The 18544-nt window shown below is 41.2% G+C and overlaps 1 protein-coding gene across 7 annotated transcripts in view; it reads right to left on the bottom strand.

The window, feature by feature from the left end:
- cep112 (centrosomal protein 112) overlaps nt 1–18544 on the bottom strand; it is a 577437-nt gene that overhangs the window by 22431 nt on the left and 536462 nt on the right. For 5 of the 7 annotated variants that reach the window (XR_011954852.1, XM_072558882.1, XM_072558886.1 and 2 more), the window contains one exon: nt 8511–8612. The exons of 1 other annotated variant lie outside the window; for it this stretch is intronic. Coding sequence is in view for 4 of the 6 variants with exons in the window: in XM_072558882.1 (XP_072414983.1) it covers nt 8511–8612 (102 nt within the window). In the remaining 2 variants the exon portion in view is untranslated. Of the gene's footprint in view, nt 1–8510; nt 8613–18544 lie in introns of those variants that run through there. One more of the 7 variants, XR_011954853.1, reaches the window with a different exon arrangement.

Below are 18544 nucleotides of genomic sequence, written 5' to 3'. Positions count from 1 at the left end.
CTCAATAGTAATCTGGAAATAAGAGTCTAATGATGACAAGAAACCATTGCCAATGGTCAGGAAAAACCCACCCAGTTCATTAATGTTCTTCAGGGAAGAACATTTACCATCCTTACCTGGTCTGGCCTCCATGTGACTCCAGACCCACAACAACATGGCTGACTCTTAACTGGGCAATTAGGGATGGGCGATAAATGCTGGCCTGGTCAGCGATGCCCATGTCCCATGAATGAACAAAACAAAACTGACACTGAGCCATATGAAGTGACATGGGGGCAGATGTCCAAAAGCTTAATCAAGAAGGTATTTTTATGGACTGACTCAAAGAAGAAAAGTGACACAGAGATGATTGGGAAGGAAGTTCACAATTGACTAAACAATTCCCTCAACCTCTATTTGTTAGCTAGATTAACTTAGTAACCTGGTTTCTAAATGGCCACTCCAGACCTGATCGGGTGTACCCTAGAACTCTGTGGGAAGCTAAGGAGGTGATTGCTGGGCCTCTTGCTGAGATATTTGTATCATCGATAGTCACAGGTGAGGTACCGGAAGACTGGAGGTTGGCTAACATGGTGCCACTGTTTCAGAAAGGTGGTCAGGACAAGCCAGGGAACTATAGACCAGTGAGCCTGACCTCGGTGGTGGGCATATTGTTGGAGGGAATCCTGAGGGACAGGATGTACACATTTTTTGGAAAGCCAAGGACTCAATAGGGATAGTCAACATTGCTTTGTGCATAGGAAATCATGTCTCACAAACTTGATTGAGTTTTTTGAAGAAGTAACAAAGAGGGTTGATGAGGGCAGAGCAGTAGACATGATCGATATAGACTTCAGTAAGGCGTTTGACTAGGTTCCCCATGGGAGACTGATTAGCAAGGTTAGATCTCATGGGATACAGGGAGAACTTGCTATTTGGATACAGAACTGGCTCCAAGGTAGAAGACAGAGAATGGTGGTGGAGGATTGTTTTTCAGACTGGAGGCCTGTGTGACCAGTGGAGTGCCACAAGGACAGGTGCTCGGTCCACTACATTTCATCAATTATATAAACAATTTGGATGTGAGCATATGAGTTATAGTCAGTTAAATTTGCAGATGACACCAAAATTGGAGTGTAGTGGACAGCAAAGAAGGTTACCTCAGATTTCAATGGGATCTTGATCTGATGGGCAATGGGCTGAGGAGTGGCAGATGGAGTTTAATTCAGATAAATGTGAGGTGCTGCATTTTGGGAAAGCAAATTTTAGCAGGACTTATACACTTAATGGTAAGGTCCTAGGGAGCGTTGCTGAACAAAGAGACCTTGGAGTGCAGGTTCATAGCTCTTTGAAAGTGGATTAACAGGTAGACAGGATGGTGAAGAAGGCTTTCCTTTATTGGTCAGAGTATTGAGTACAGGAGTTGGGAGGTCATGTTGCAGGTGTACAGGACATTGGTGAGGTCACTGTTGGAATATTGCGTGCAATTCTTGTCTCATTTCTATCAGAAGGTGTTGTGAAAAATGAAAGAAAAGATTTACATGGATGTTGCCAGGATTGGGTGAATTTGAGCTGTAGGGAGAGATTGAACAGGCTGGTCTGTTTCCTTGGAGCATTGGAGGCTGAGGGGTGACCTTATAGAGGTTTCTAAAATCATGAGGGGCATGGATAGGATAAATAGAGAAAATCTCTTCCCTGGGGTGGGAGAGTCCAGAAAACTAGAGGGCATAGGTTTAGGGTGAGAGGGGAAAGATATAAAAGAGACCTAAGGGGCAACGTTTTCACTCAGAGGGTGGTACTTGTATGGAATGAGCTGCCAGAGGAAGGGATGGAGGCTAGTACAATTGCAACATTTAAAAGGCATTTGGATGGGTGTATGAAGAGGAAGGGTTTGGAGGGATGTGGGCCAGGTGCTGGCAGGTGGAACTAGATTGAATTGGGATATTTGGTCGGCATGGACGAGTTGGACCATGCTGTACATATCTATGACTCTATTTCTAAATCCTTGCTGTCTTTTTCCAAATCCATTTTCTTGTCCCAGTTTAAGCCCATACAGAGTTTTGTTTTCTCAATTTATATAGGTTCTGTAACTGGCTAAATATTTTCCCATATTATGAAATGTTCTAGACACATAGAAGAAGTATGATCTCATAGGTACAGATATCAAACACAATTTTTAAACTTGTTAAACTTCTAAAAGTTGAGCAAAGCACCAAGCAAGGTGAGGAAGGAGCCAAGATCCACTGCAGGGAGAATGGGCGCGTGTCAGTGTCTGGGGAAGAAAGCAGGCATTATTTTTTCCCATCTCATTTCACCTTAATAGTAACAATCTGATTTCCCTGTGTTAAATACAACTGTCTTGATTTGTGAATAGGTAACTGTCTTTCTCTATCCTCAGAGTTCAAACAGTCTGCATTCATAATGTTAAGGCTTGGATTTTAAGTGTGGTGGGAATAGAACATAGAACTAAAACATTACAGCGCATACAGGCCCTTCAACCCTTGATGTTGCGCCAACCTGTCATACCAATCTGAAGCCCATCTAACATACACCATTCCATGTATGTCCATATGCCTGTCCAATGACGACTTAAATGTACTTAAAGTTGGCGATTCTACTACTGTTGCAGGCAAAGCATTCCATTCCCTTACTACTCTCTGAGTAAAGGAACTACCTCTAACATCGGTCCTATATCTATCACCCCACAATTTAAAGCTATGCCCTCTTGCTCTCGCCATCACCATACTTGGAAAAAGGCTCTCCCTGTCCACCCTGTAATCTAACCCTCTGATTATCTTATATGTCTCTATTAAATCACCTCTCAACCTTCTTCTCTCCAACGAAAACAGCCTCAAGTCCCTTAGCCTTTCCTCGTAAGACCTTCCCTCCATACCAGCCAACATTCTAGTAAATCTCCTCTGCACCCTTTCCAAAGCTTCCACATCCTTCTTATAATGCGGTGACCAGAACTGTACACAATACTCCAAGTGCGGCTGCACCAGAGTTTTATACAGCTGTAGCATAACCTCATGGTACCGGAACTCGATCCCTCTATTAATAAAAGCTAAAACACTGTATGTCTTCTTAACAACCCTGTCAACCTGGGTTCAGAGGTTTCAAGGATCTGTGTACATGAAGACCGAGATCTCTCTGCTCATCTACAATACCAAGAATCTTACCATTAGCCCAGTACTTTGCATGGTGGTTACTCCGACCATAGTGAATCACCTCACACTTGTCCGCATTAAACTCAATTTGCCACCTGTCAGCTCAGCTCTGCAGCTTACTTATGTCTCGCTGTAACCTACAATATCTTTCGTCACTATCCACAACTCCACCGGCCTTTGTGTCATCTGTGAATTTACTAACCTACCCTTCTACGCCCTCATCCAGGTCATTTATAAAAATGACGAGCAGCAGTGGACCCAACACCGACCCTTGCGGTACATTACTAGTAACTGGACTCCAGGATGAACATTTCCCATCAACCACTATCCTCTGTCTTCTTTCAGCGAGCCAATTACTGATCCAAACTGCTATATCTCCCACAATCCCATTTCTCCGCATTTTGTACAATACCAGACTGTGGAGAACCTTATCGAACGCCTTGCTGAAATCCATATACACCACATCAACCAGTTTACCCTCATTTACCTGTTTGGTCACCTTCTCAAAGAACTCAATAAGGTTTGTGAGGCACAACCTACCCTTCACAAAACTGTGCTGACTATCCCTAATCAAATTATCCTTTTCTAGATGAATAGAATATAAGAAACTCCTTTAAAAAAAAAGCAGAAATTCATCAAACAAAATCTGACTTGTGTAACATTTAAAGTTTGCCAAGTGATAAAAAAATAGTTTAGTTGTATAAAATAATATTTTTAATTACTAAGTACACCTGCTCTTAGATTCTCAGTTTTAGGATTTAACAATTGATAATCAAATAATGCAACATCATTGGATTAATAAATTGTTTGGCTCTTTGAACAAAGTGTGGCAGTTTAGGTGGAATCTCACTGTTACCCAGGTCATAGTCAAGCTATAAAATGCTTCTTACTTTGAAACGTATCCAGAGTAAACATTCCAATATGCCTTACAGCTTTGTCAGGTGAAAAGTCAGGTGAAAAGTCCCTGAAAATTGTGTAACAAACCAGCTGTTGCCTCAGTTTCAAATTCAAACACAAAGATGAAAGTATAGGTTAAATGCATGGTGTGACATTGGTGTGTTAGAATAGTTACACTGGACTCTCTGCTGATAAGCTGTGATAATGGCTGCCTGCCAAGCTCGTTTAACTGCTTAATGCTTTGAACAGTAAAATACCTCTCTACTGAAATGAATGGGACAAGATTTGGGTTTCTTAAAGGGAAAATATGAGCTCCAGTACCCTGCAATTATCTCTCCATTTTACACGTTGGTCTTGTTCTGCTAGCAAGTCCAAACTAGGGACAATGATATAATCAGAAAGTGCAGTTGAATGTCAGTCTTACTAATGTACTGGAATTTGTGGCTTATCAAACAACAGGATCATATCTTTGAATTCTACAATTAAAGACTTATTGCTTTAACTAAAGAAAATTACCTTAGCATTGGAAGTAACTTGGATGTATTCCATTAAGTTGTTTGGAACAAAAAGGTCCAAAGAAAGGAAAATCTGTAACAGAATTTCCCACTGAGTTTGGAGTGGAGTGAAAGAACATGTAATTACTCCACTACACTATCACCCTTTCTGCATGTGTTAAGTTCAAGAAACAAAACTGATCTGTCCTATTTATTGTTTGCTGTGTCACTATTGTCAGCATTTCATTGATGAGCAACTGCAAATACACAAAACAACTGATAGTAAAGCAGCTAATGGCACTGAAATGGAAAATGTACCTTTCGCTAGAGAGTTTTGAGCAAGAGGAATCAAACAGGTATTCCATATATATTAATCATTCACATTGCAGCTTCTGTGAGAGCCATGTCATATGCTTTTTATAACTAATATTTATACAGTAACTTCAAAAGCAAAATGTCTCAAGGTGTCTAACAGGAGGGTTAACTAACAAAGTAACACTGAGTCACGAAAGGGGAATGCAGGTTAGTCGGCAAAAGATGTAGGTTGTAAATAGTGTCTTAAGGAGGAAAGAGAGGTTTTAAAAAAAATTTATTCACTTATGGGACATGGCCCTGCTGGCTTGTCAGCCTTTGTTGTCTGTCCTTAGTTTCCCTTGAGAAGGAGGTGTTGAGCTGCCTTCTTGAACCACTGTAGTCCATGTACTATAGGGTGCTGTCCTGAAGGAAGGCATTTCAGTATTTTGACCCAATTATAATGAAGGAACTGCGATATATTTCTAAGTCAGGATGGTGAGTGGCTTGGAGGGTAACTTGCAGGTGGTAGGTTCATATGTATTTGCTGGCCCCACCTTTTAGATGGTACACAATGCTGTTACTGATCATTGGTGGTGGATGACCTTGATGCTTGCGAATGAGTTGTCAATTAAACAGGCTGCTTTGCCTTGGAGGGTGTCAAGTTCCTTGAGTGTTTTTGGAGTTGCATCCATCCAGGCAAGTTACACCCATCCACACTCCTGATTTGTTCTTTACAGATGGTGGAAAGGCCTTAAGGAGTCAGTATTCCTAGCCTGTGACCTGAACTTGTTGCCACTATATTTATATAGAGTCATAGAGATGTACAGCATGGAAACAGAGCCTTTGGTCCAACCCGTCCATGCCGACCAGATATCCCAACTTAATCAAGTCCCACCTGCCAGCACCCGGACTATACCTCTCTAAACCTTTCCTATTCATATACCCATCCAGATGCCTTTTAAATGCTGCAATTCTACCAGCCTCCATCACTTCCTCTGGCAGCTCATAGGTCTCTTATATCTTCCCTCCCCCCTCACCCTAAACCTATGCTGTCTAGTTCTGGACTCCCCCACCCCAGGGAAAAGACTTTGTCTATTTATCCTATCCATGCCCTTCATGCTATATTGAGTTATTTTGAGTTTCCAGTAAATGGTAATCCCATAGATGGTGGTATTGGGTGATTCAATGATGGTCATGCCTTTGAATGTCAAGGGGCAGTGGTTAGATTGTTTCTGATGGGAAATAGTCATTGCTTAGCACGAATGCTACATGCCACTTGTCAGCTCAAGCCTGGACATTGTCCAGATGTTGACGCACTTGACACGGACTACTTCAACATCTGAGGAATCATGAATGGTTCTGAAAACTGTGCAATCATCAGTGATCACCCCCACTGCATGCCTTATGATGGAGAGGAGGTTATTAATGAAGCAGCTGAAAACGGTTCAGCCTTGGACAATACTTCGAGGAACTCCTGCAGAGATGTCCAGGAGCTGAGATGACTGACGTCCAAAAAACACATCCATCTTCCTGTGTGCCAGACATGACTCCAAAAGGGGAGAATTTTCCCCCTGATTCCCATTGATATCAGGTTTTGCTAGGGGTCTTTGATGCCACACTTGGTTGAATGCAGCTTTGATGTCAAGAGCTGTCATGCTCACCTCACCTCTAGAATTCAGCTCTATTGTCCATGGTTAAACCAAGGCTATAATGAAGTCAGGAGCTGTGTGGCCCTAGGAGAACCCAAACTGGACATGACTGAGCAGGTTATTGAGCAGCTGCTGTTTAAGAGCAATTTTGATGGCACCTTCCATCACTTTACTGATTACTGAGATTAGACAGATGGGACGTAATTGGCTGAGTTGGATTTGTCTTGCTTTTTGTATACAGGATATACTTGGGCAATTTTTCACATTTTTGGGTGGATGACAGTGTTGTAGCTATATTGGAATAGCTTGGCAAGGGGAGCAGAAAGGTCTAGAGCACACATCTTCTGTACTATTGCTGGAATGTTGTCCTGGTCCATTGCCTTATCAGCAGCCAGTGCTTCAATTTGTTTCTTTGTATCACACGGAGTGAATCAAATTGGCTGAAGACTGGCATCTGTGATGCTGGGGATCTCTGGAGGGGGCCGAGATGTATCATCAGAACGTACAGAGTTTCGGGAAGGGAATTACAGAAGTTAGAGAATAGGCAGCTGAAGGCAATGATCTAAAAATTTGAGAGATGAAAATTGGGAACGTTCAGATAAATGAATAAACCTTAGATGGTTGTAGGACTGTAAAAGATTTTTAGAATTTGGGACCAGGGAGACCATGAAGGTATTTGAAACAATGTATCAAATGATGAGGTCATAAATATTACTACAATTTAGTGAATTCCCTCCCATAAGGCATTTATTCTGTTGCTGATTTACCTGGACAAGCGAGTGAAGGCTCAAATGTACTCGGCTGTGTAAACCAGGAGATTTCAGGTTGGGCGGCAGTACCAATTTGGCCAGCTCTTCAGTGCCTCTGAGGAGCTACAGGATGAGTAAAATACATCAAGACTCCTACTCCTGATTACTGACTAGTGATAATTGCTGCAAAAATGCAAATAAAATGAAAGCTGATTAAACTAAGGTTTGGTTCTGATGCCCTCAACTGTCTACCAATAGTCAGCTTTTAAACTCACACATAGACTGGTCATTTTGGGGAGGTAGTTGAGGGTTAGTAGCACCTCTTGAGTTCCCTTCATACCTCACTCATCAGAACTTGTCTGGTGTGTGGGGTAACTGAGGAGCTAGGGGAAACAAGAGGAGTTATAGCACATAGAATCTCTAAAGTAGGCCATTTGGCCCTTCGGGTTCCCTCTAAAGAGCATACCACCCAGATCCACTCTATCCCTGTTACCCTGCAATTCCCCATGACTAATCCACCTAGCCTGCACATTCCTGGACACTTTGGGAAGTTTAGCATGCCCCAGTCCACCCAATCTGCATATCTTTGGACTGTGGGAAGAAACTGGAACACCCAGAGGAAACCCACACAGACACAGGCTGAATGTGCAAACTCCACACAGTCACCTGAGGCTGCAGTCGAACCCAGGTGCGAGGCAACAATACCAACCAATGAGCCATTGTGCTGCCCAACACCTGAAATGTGGTTTAAAAGGGTTTGCATTTTATGAAATAGTAGCAGAACATGTGAGTTGAATACTTGTAGATAGGTTGGCAGAGAAAGCAAAAATTGAAGTTGATTTTTCAATAGGTGTTGGGAATCTGAAGTATGGATTATTTTTGGGTTCTGACCCTGTACAATGTTGCTGAAGAGACACTATCTTCACACCAGACCTCCTGGTTTGAGCTGGCAGCAGGGTCACCAAACAGTTAGTAGCACCAGAGACCTCTGGGAGAAGTACTGAATCTAAATGAATCTTCTTTAGAACCAAAGTTAACTCTCTACAGATGCTGCCAAACCTTTATGTTTCTTCAGCACTTTTTGTAGTGTACCACCTTCTCAAGGGCAGTTAGTAACAGGGAAAAAATACTGGCTTAGCGAGCGATGCTCATATCTCATGAATGCATTAAAAAAAGGCACCTGATGGCCATGGATTGAGACAACAATTCAGTTTTGAATAACAGGAAGGTAGAGCTAAAATTTAAAAATATTACAGTTATCATTCAACCATTGAGATTTACCTGAGACTTCAGGGAACTAATGGTATCTTCAAGTTCATGTCGCACTGTAGCAGGCATCAGACCTTTGATTCTCATTTCATATTCTTGCTGGATGTGAGTGATCTGGGAAAAAAACCCCAAAGATTTGGGGATCAGATTTCACTTTTATGCAAAGCTTTGCCTTACTGTTCTGGGAGGAAATGAAGTCAGTAAATAATGGAACAGAATTTGGAGACTCTCAAAAATGTAAAGTACTACTTTTAAAAGGAGCAGAAGGCCAATTTTAATTTGATTTTAAAGCTGTTCTGCTGCTTTCATCTGAAGTTCATCTCATTGAAATTATACAAAACAATAAACTTGACAGCGAAGTGAAGTGAAGTACTCTGACATGTTTTGCATCTAAATGTTTGGTGATTAAAGTTTCAAATTCCATCCAGCATCTCAAACAAAAACTGCAGAAACAGAAGCTCTCCCTTATTAAATGACAAAAGACAGTGTTTGACAGATACTATGAGGAAGAGAACTCCTGCCCAAATCCAGAACATCTGAACTTGTGGGTGTGGGTGGGTGGGTTTGGGGGAGGGGGGGGGGAGTGATGGTGGCAGTGTCAGACTCGGTTCAGAGAATTGCACTAGGTTGGTTCCTGGGGTGAAGTTGTTGTCTTACGAGGAAATGCTGACCAGTTGGACTTAATACATATTGTAGTTTAGAAGAGTAAGTGCTGACCTTAGTAAAAGGTACACAATTCTGAGGGGTAAATACAGTGAGAATGTTGCCCCTTGTGAGGAATGAAAGGGCACAGTGTTAAGACAGATGAATTTCTCCTGAATTTTGGAGGTATTTATTTGCTCATAGTCATTAGTCTTTGGAATTCTCATTCCCAGAGAGTAATAATGGGTGTTTGAATATATTCATGGCTGAATTAAACAAATATTAGATTGACAAGGGAGTTAAGAGTAATGGGGGACAGGCAATAAAGTGGCAGTAAGGCCACAATCAGATCGTCCATGATCTTACTGAATAGTGGAGTAAGTTATAGAGGCTGAAGGATCTACTCCTATTTCTGATAAGACCACAAAAAATAAGAGGAGTAGGCCATTCAACATGATTATGGCTGATCTGCCCCAGGCTTCAACTCCTCTTTGTACCAGATCCTTATAGACCTCAACTCCTGATCGTTCAAAAATCTATTCACCTTCTCTTTAAATACTTTCAGTAATCTAGCCTTCATAATTCTCTGCAGTAGAACATTCCAGATATTCAGTAGTTCTGGAGAAGAAATTCCTTTGCATTTCCATCTTAAATGAATGCCCCCTTATTCTGTAATTGTGTCTCTAGTTTGAAAGTTCCCTACTAGTGGAAACATCTTCTTACCATGTAAAACACCCTCAGAATCTTATATTTCAAAAAGATCATACGTCATTCTGCTAAACTCTAATGAATAAATGCATAACCTGTTTCGTCATTCTTGATAAGTCAATATGTTCATCCTAGTGAATCAGTCTAGTGAACCTCTTTTGAAATGTCTCCAAGCCCAAGATATTCTTTCCTAAATTCTGGGATCAAAACTGTATATAGTACTCCACGAATTAAAAACTGGAAGAACTGTGGATGCTGTAAATCAGAAACAGAAGTTGCTGGAAAAGTTCAGCAGGTCTGGCAGCATCTGTGGAGAGAAATCAAAGTCAACATTTTGAGTCCAGTTCTGAGAAAGGGTCACTGGACCCAAAATATTACACAGATTGCTGCCAGATCTGCTCAGCTTTTCCAGCAAATTCTGTTTTTGGTGCAGTACTCTAGGTGTGGCTGCACCAATACCCTGTACAGTTATAACAAATCTTACCTATTTTCAAACTAGCAATGAAGGCCAAAATTCAATTTGCTTTTGCAATTACTTGCTGCACCTGCATGCTGATGTTTGGTGTTTAATGCTCAAGAACAAACAAATGCCTTTGTGTTGCAATTTTAATGGAGTCTTTCTCCATGTAAATAATAGTCTGCCTTTTGATTCTTCTTACCAAAATGCATGACCTCACACTTTCCTACATTAAACATCATCCGCCAAAGTCAAACATCACCCCGCTCTTTCCTCAGGGTTCCAAAAGCCTGCAGTTTCAAATAAACCTGTCGTGTGATTTTTGACTTTGTCTACCCCACTCCAATACCGACACCTCCACATCATCACCTGCCAAGTTTTTGCACCCTCACTTAACCTATCTATAGAGGCTTGCACATTCTTTATGTCATCATCACAATATGCCATCCCATCTACTTTTTGTATAGTCAGTAAATTTGGACACATTACACTCTGCCCCACTTCACCAAGTCATTAATAGAGATAGTAAATAATTGAGCACTAGGACTGATCCTACTAGCTATATTGTTTCAACCTGAAAAAGACCCATTAATCTGACTGTCTTCTGTGTCTTAACTAATTGTCAGTCCATGCTAATATATTACCCCAATATTGCGAGCTCCTCTTTTGTCCAATAATCTGTGTGGAACTTTACAAATGCATTCGGAAAATCTAAAAATGCAACATCTCCGGCTCCCCTTCATCAAATCTGCTTCTTATATTCTGAAAGAACTTGAGTAAACTTGTCAAACGTGATTTCTCTTTCACAAAACCATGTTAACTCTGTTTAATTGTATTCAGCTTTCCGAAATGTCCTGCTATTTCCTCCTTAATAATGGACTCCAGTATTTTCCTAATTAAAGATGTTAGATTAATTGCTCTACAATTTCCTGCTTTCTGTCCCCCTCCTTTTTTGAACAGGGACATGATGTTAGTGGTTTTCCAATATGCTGGAACACTCCCAGAATTCAATGAGTTCTGGAATATTTTGACCAATGTCTCCATTATTTATGCAGTCACTTCTTTTAAAACTGCTAGATCCGAGCAATTTGTCTGCCTTTAGTCCCATTAGTTTGTCAAATGGTAGTGACTGTTACAAGACCTTTCTTCACATTAGCACCTTGCTTATCTGTTCTGGAATATTTATAGTATGCTCTACTATGAAGTCTGATGAAAAATATTAGTATAAATTATTTGCCATTTCTATGTTCACTGTTATTAATTCCGCAGTTGCATCCTTCAAGGATCCCAGATTTACTTTAGCTACTCTCTTTCTTTTTATTTACCCACAAAGGATCTTGTTTGTTTTTATATTTCTAAACAAGTTACTTTCATAAACAACTTTCCCCTTCAAAAGCTTTTACTTCATGCACTTCTGGTTCCTAAAGGAAAACCCAATCCGCTGATTTACTGCTTTGTGTGCCTTAAATTTTGATTGGATACTATACTTGACTGCCATTGTTAACTATGTTCATCCTTTTCATTGAGTCCTTCTTTTCGAGTGGAAAGTGTTTTTGCTGAGTGTTACGAAATATCTGCGTAAATGTCTGTAACTGCTCATCCCCTGACTTTCTGCTTTGTCTGTTTTCCTGCCTGTTTTAAGTACCAATCATTCTGGCATAATGCGATTGTTGTGTTCTGTGCTAAAGAAAATTGTGCCGTGGAAAACCACTATAGAAAATCATGCTGTAGAAGATCGCTACTAGAAAATCACTAAACTCATTCAGTAGAAAGTTTGTGTTATCCAAACAACATCCACAATTTGAAAGTAACTTGTTATAACCAATTTGCGCTGATGAAACACACGTTATAGCAGAATGACCTGTAAATTTTCATAGGTCTGTAGTTGCTCTTGTTTAAGTTGAGGACACTGCACTGAGACTCAAGTTGCTCTCCCTCAGAATGAATTTTTAAAAATCTACAACGTTGTGATTGCAACACCCAGAGGATCCTTAACTCTGAGAACTCTTATTAATTCTACCTTATTACACATTACCACGTGCCAAATGCTGTCAAGTGGGACTAGATTTATGTAGCATATCTGGTGGCATGGACGATTTGGAAAGGAGAGTCTGTTTCTGTGCTGTACATCTCTATATTTCTACTAGATTTAAAATAGCTTAGTCCCTTTGCAATGTACGGCTTTAAGCAACAGTGCCTGATGTACTTTACAGATTTGTCTTCCATGTTATTCTTGTTCATCAATTAGTGTGCAGACCTATATTACCTATGATAGGGGTAGTGCCCGTCTTACACTCCTCCATTTTCCCCTGATTTATACTTTGTCCTGCAGTGAGGCAACTGTTCAGAGTTCGATAGAAAATTCACATTGGTGTGTGGTTGCTCTTTCTGGTACCCTGGGTATGTTACACCTTGCTATGAGAGAGGTGGGTTGAGGGGTATAAACCAAATGCTTCAAGGTCACACCAGCTGCAGATTGCTCATCATGTTGGATAGCAAGGTCCGGTTGAGCTCGGAGCTGAGTGTTCAATAAAGCAGCAATGTACCATCATCTGGATAGTCTCTGACACCAGATGCTACAGAGTCTGTTGCAGCGTGTGCCATCTCCTCTGTCAGGGCCAGTAGATTAATGTGTGGCACCTTGACTTAAGACAGGGAACTGATTGCAGTGATTGTGTCACGTTGTGCTCGGGAAATGTGCCTTCTAAAATTGAGTAGCTGAAAGTATGGGGCGCAGCAAGAGGGGGTTGTGTGGCTTGGATGAGTGCAAGGCTTTACTGGTGAGCCTGAGTATCTGAATGTCAATTGTAACTCCTGGGTATCAGGACAGCTGACGGTTGAGTGATAGTAATGTGTGGTGCACTAAGCAGTGAGGTTGGTATTGCGGTGAGAAATCACATGAAGTACATTCGTTGACCTTGATTACCCATATGATGTCATCAATTTTCTGTCAGCACTGAATCAAAGCCCTCTGGGTCAAATGGAATTACCTTCCATGGCTACCTGCTCCCTTCTCCTTTGGAGAACGTTCCATGAGAGTACCTGGCCTTTCATAGAAATTTAAAACCTCTACCATCTCCTTGATGAAGGCCTTTAGTACTGTGTTCCTCTGCCCTGTCTTCGAGATTGCGACATCAGCTTCCTGTGAATCAATCAAGCAGTTTTAAGAGGGACAGGCTGCCTTTAAGAGCAGGAGACTAACTGGAACCCCATCAACAGTGGTGTGAATCAGACAATATCAGGGTGACCAGGCACCTCAGTCCATCATTGTCCAGCAGACAACTGTTGAACCAATTCTGAGTTCTTCCTCATATCATTATGACATAGGAGAAATAGTGTTAATGTCACTGGACTAGTAATCCAAAAAACAAAACAAGGCTCATGTTCTGGGAACATTGTGAAATTCAAATTAAATAAAAATCTAACATTAAAAGTCACATCCCATGAACAAATAAACAAAAACTGACATTTATACAAATTGCAAAAGTTAATATGCAGGTACAACAAGTAATTAGGAAAGCAAATGATATGCTGTCCTTTAATGTTAGAGTGGTGGAACTCAAAGAATAAGGAAATCTTGCTGTAATTATGGAGGGTTTCTGTGAGATTACATACTTGTGTATCCATATGCATCAAGACTTGGACAATATCCAGACTTGGGCTTATAAATAGCAGCTAATATTCACACCACACAAGTGCCAATGATTATTTCCAAAAAGAAAGAATCTAACCACTCCACATATATTCAATTGCATTATCATTGCTAAATCTCTGATCAGTACCTTGTGGGTTACCATTTACTAGAAACCGAATTTAACCAGTCGTATCAATATTGTGGCTACAAGAGCATGCAGAGGATAGGAAACTTGTGGTGAGTAATTCACCTCCTGATTATGCAAAATCTGTCCACCATCTACAATGCACAAGGGGTGTGATGCAGTATTCTCCACTTGTCTGAATGAATGCAGCTCCAAAAACACTCAAGAAGCTCACAACCATGGAGGATAAAGCAGTCCTTTCATTTCCGCTATATTCTCCATTTTCAACATTCACTCCTTTCACCACCTATGCATTCTGGCAGCAGTGTGTACCATCTATAAAGAACACTGCAGCAAATAACAACTACACCTTCAAAGCCCACGACCTTTACCACTTTGAACAACATGGCCAGTAGATATATGGAAGTGCCAAACCCTGAAAATTCCCCTCCATATTACACATGATCCTCAACTGGAACTATATGGTTATTACTTCACTGTTGCTAGGTCAAAATCCTGGAACTTCCTTCCCAACAGTACCATGGGTGTGCCTAAACCCCAATGATTGCGGTGGTTCAGGAAGGCAGCTTACAACTACCTTTTCCAGGGCAAAGTTAAAAATCACACAACATCAAGTTATAGTCCAACAGATTTATTTAGAAACACTAGCTTTTGGAGCACTGCTCCGTCAAGCAACTATGAAGCAGGATAAAAAACAGAATTTATAGCAAAAGATTACAGTGTAATGCAACTGAAATGATATATTGAAGAAACCTAGACTGCTAGGTAAAAACAATGACTGCAGATGCTGGAAACTAGATTCTGGATTAGTGGTGTTGGAAGAACACAGCAGTTCAGGCAGCATCCGAGAAGCAGCAAAATCGACGTTTCGGGCAAAAGCTCTTCATCAGGAATAAAGGCAGAGAGCCTGAAGCGTGGAGAGATAAGCTAGAGGAGGGTGGGGTTGGGGAGAAAGTAGCATGGAGTACAATAGGTGAGTGGGGGAGGGGATGAAGGTGATAGGTCAGGGAGGAGGGTGGAGTGGATAGGTGGAAAAGGAGATAGGCAGGTAGGACAAGTCATGGGGACAGTGCTGAGCTGAAAGTTTGGAACTAGGGTGAGGTGGGGGAAGGGGAAATGAGGAAACTGTTGAAGTCCACATTGATGCCCTGGGGTTGAAGTGTTCTGAGGCGGAAGATGAGGCATTCTTCCTCCAGGTGTCCGGATGGTGAGGGAGCGGCGGTGAAGGAGGCCCAGGACCTCCATGTCCTCGGCAGAGTGGGAGGGGGAGTTGAAATGTTGGGCCACAGGGTGGTGTGGTTGATTGGTGCAGGTGTCCCGGAGATGTTCCCTAAAGCGCATTGCTAGGAGGCGTCCAGTTTCCCCAACATAGAGGGGACTGCATCGGGAGCAACGGATGCAATAAATGATATTGATGAAGGACCTTTGCCCGAAACGTCAATTTTGCTGCTCCTCGGATGCTGCCTGAACTGCTGTGCTCTTCCAGCACCACTAATCCAAAAACTTAGACTGGTGTTAAGTCTTTCATCTTTTAGAATGGGTTGCAGGTTTAATTTCATTAATATGTAAATCCCAGAACTTCCTTTAAGTCACACTTTCAAGATAACTTAACATTTTCCAGGGCAGTTAAGGATGTGTAATAAGTGCTGGTCGAGCCAACAGAACCTATATCCTGAGAATGAATAAAGAAAATGTACTGCCTCAAAGGAGTTGCAACATGGGTTCAGCAGATTGATTCCCGGGGATGTGAAATTGGGCTGAGAATATCATACTTGCTAGAGTTTAGAGGAAAAAAGGTGGTCTCATTCTCAAGGAAAATAAATCTTACAGGATTGATGCTGAGAGACTCCCTGGCCTGGAGATTCTAGAACTGTATGGTGATAATCTCTGGATAAGGGTTCGGCCATTTCTGACTGACTTAGTCAATTGGAAAATGCTATGAAAGACCCTGTCAAAGATTGGCTCTCCAAAGAAATTTATCAACAATCTCCATCCCCTCCATGACAAATGGAATCCTCACCGATGGTAATATGACAGAATTCTTTGAGGTCAAGACAGGGATCAAGCAGGAATGGGTGATGACCTCATCTTTTTCTCCATCTTTATTGCCATCAATCTTCATCTTATCAAGAACAAGCTTCCCAGTAGTGTGGACATTGTCTAGAGGATGGATGGAAAATGTTTCAACCTCAACCGGTTGAAATCCAAGAAGAAACAACACCCACCTTGCTCCAATGTCCAGATGCCAATATCGTCTCTGCTATCTTGGAAAAGAACCTTCAAGCCTCGTCTAATGCCTTCATTGAAGTATACCTAAAAATCAGTTTCAGCCTCAACTTCAAGAAGACTGAAGTCCTTTATCAACTCATCCCAGGGCAAGTTCCAGCCTCTCCCTCCATTAAGATCAATGGAAAGATGCTCATCTATGGCTGACATTAATACGGAGATCCAACACTGTATCCAATCCATGAGCACTGCCTTCAGATGCCTAAGAGTAAGAGACTTCAATGATCATGGCATCTGTACTGACATTAAGAACCAAGATAGTCATCCTTCCTACTCTTCTATATGGCTTGGACTGATTATAGACACCACCTCAAGACATTGGAGAAGTACCATCAATGCTGTTCGAGACAGGTTCTCAGCTGGAAGGACAAATGTACTAACATCAGAATCCTTGAAAATGCCAATAGCACCAGTATTGCGGCCATGAACATTCAAAACCAACTCTGCTGGGCTGGTAATGAGCTTAAGACCCCTGAGTTCCACTTGCCAAAGTAAATCTTCCAGGTCCAGCTCAAGGAAGGTACTCAAATGAAAGGAGGACAAAGGAAGTGCTTCAAAGACTCCCTGAAGGCTTGCCTCAAGGAATGCAATGTAGATATTAATACCCAGGAGATTCTCCCGCAGAAGAAACTGACTTGAAGGAACTTCATGTCTGAAGAGACACAATTCTTCAGGAATACCCGTTGGCAAGAGGAGGTATGGAAAGGAGTCTGAGAAAGGAATGCCAATGATCTTGAGTCCAAGGACCAATTCCATCTCCTGAACACACCTACCCAAATGTGTGACTGGAGATGTGGCTGTAGGATCAGGCCCATCAGCCTTGTGAGGACCCAGACAACCCATGGCCAGATATAGAATTTTCGATATGGATAATAACACTTATTAACGAGTCATGATTTGCTGCTAATGACAACTGAGATGAGGAAATATATTTTCAATCAGAAGGTACTGAATCTTTGGAATTCTCCCCTCAGAGGGCTTTGGAAAATCAACTACAGAAAATATTCAAGATTGAAAATGACAGCATTCAGACATGAAGGGAAATGGGAATAGTGCAAAGTGGGGTTGATGGTGCAGTTCAACCATTATCTTAATGAAAGGTATAGGGTGGTCAAGGAGTTGAAATTTGACTACTGTTCTGTTTTTTATGTTCTTAACATGTTCACGCAATCTTTCTTGTTTGTTCATTAAAATATGGGGCAAAGGAACATAATAAAAATGAAATGTAACATTTGTGTGCCAATTTTGGCAGTAATCCTTTCTAAACTATAGTGCTTTCCACATGTACACTAAAATATACTTTGAGCCCTTTGGACATCAAGTGGTTGCCACAATACAATCCAATGTGGAAAATACCTTACTAATCCATTGGGATTTTACATTTCCCTCAATTTATGCGAACATTAATTTAATATTTTTAATTGTCCCTTTCCAAAATAGAAAAAACTAACTTACATTTACATCACACCTGTCATTACCTCAGGGCATCCCACGACACTTGAAAGCCAAAGAAGTGTTTTTGAAGTGTAGTAATTACTATAGGAGTAAGTTTCAACATATAGCAGTGAAATAAATGACTGGAGAATCTGATTTAATAATGTAGGTTGAATTGTAAATATGAGTTTGGACATCAGGAAGAATTCTCCTGGTCTTCTTTAAAATGGCACCAGGGATCTTTTATGTCTATTCAAGAGGGCAGGCAGTTTCTTAAAGGTCTTACCCAAAAGACAACACCTCTGCCATAGCATGCCTCCAACAGCAGCAGGAATACCAACCTGCTTTATTATGTGAGCAATCTCAGGGTCAGGACTTGAATTCACCAGCCTAGGATTCAGAAGTGCGAATCCTGTCTGAAGCCACAGCAAAATGCTTGTAGTCAGCTGATGAAGGTGAGTGTGAACTGTTTGACTCAGACAGAAATCCTTGCTCACTCTTAAAAGGTAACTTCAACCAATCAGAGTAACCATTGTAATCATATTTTCTTTTGATGCAGCACTTCCAAGTAAACAACTAATTTAAAAGAAGCAGATTCTTTGTGAAGAAGCCACAACGAGGAAACAGCTGCTGCAAAACCATTCCGTGTTCAGCACTGTAGAATCCAGAAGCAAAGACCTCTTTGATTCTTTGTACACTAGTTTCCCTTTAAACTCATTGTCCTTCTCTGTGATACATAT

Source organism: Chiloscyllium punctatum, chromosome 39 (genome assembly GCF_047496795.1).
Source record: "Chiloscyllium punctatum isolate Juve2018m chromosome 39, sChiPun1.3, whole genome shotgun sequence".
Lineage (NCBI taxonomy): Eukaryota > Metazoa > Chordata > Chondrichthyes > Orectolobiformes > Hemiscylliidae > Chiloscyllium > Chiloscyllium punctatum.
The sequence above is the reverse complement of the archived record's forward strand: the minus strand, read 5'-3'. Positions and strand labels throughout refer to the sequence as shown.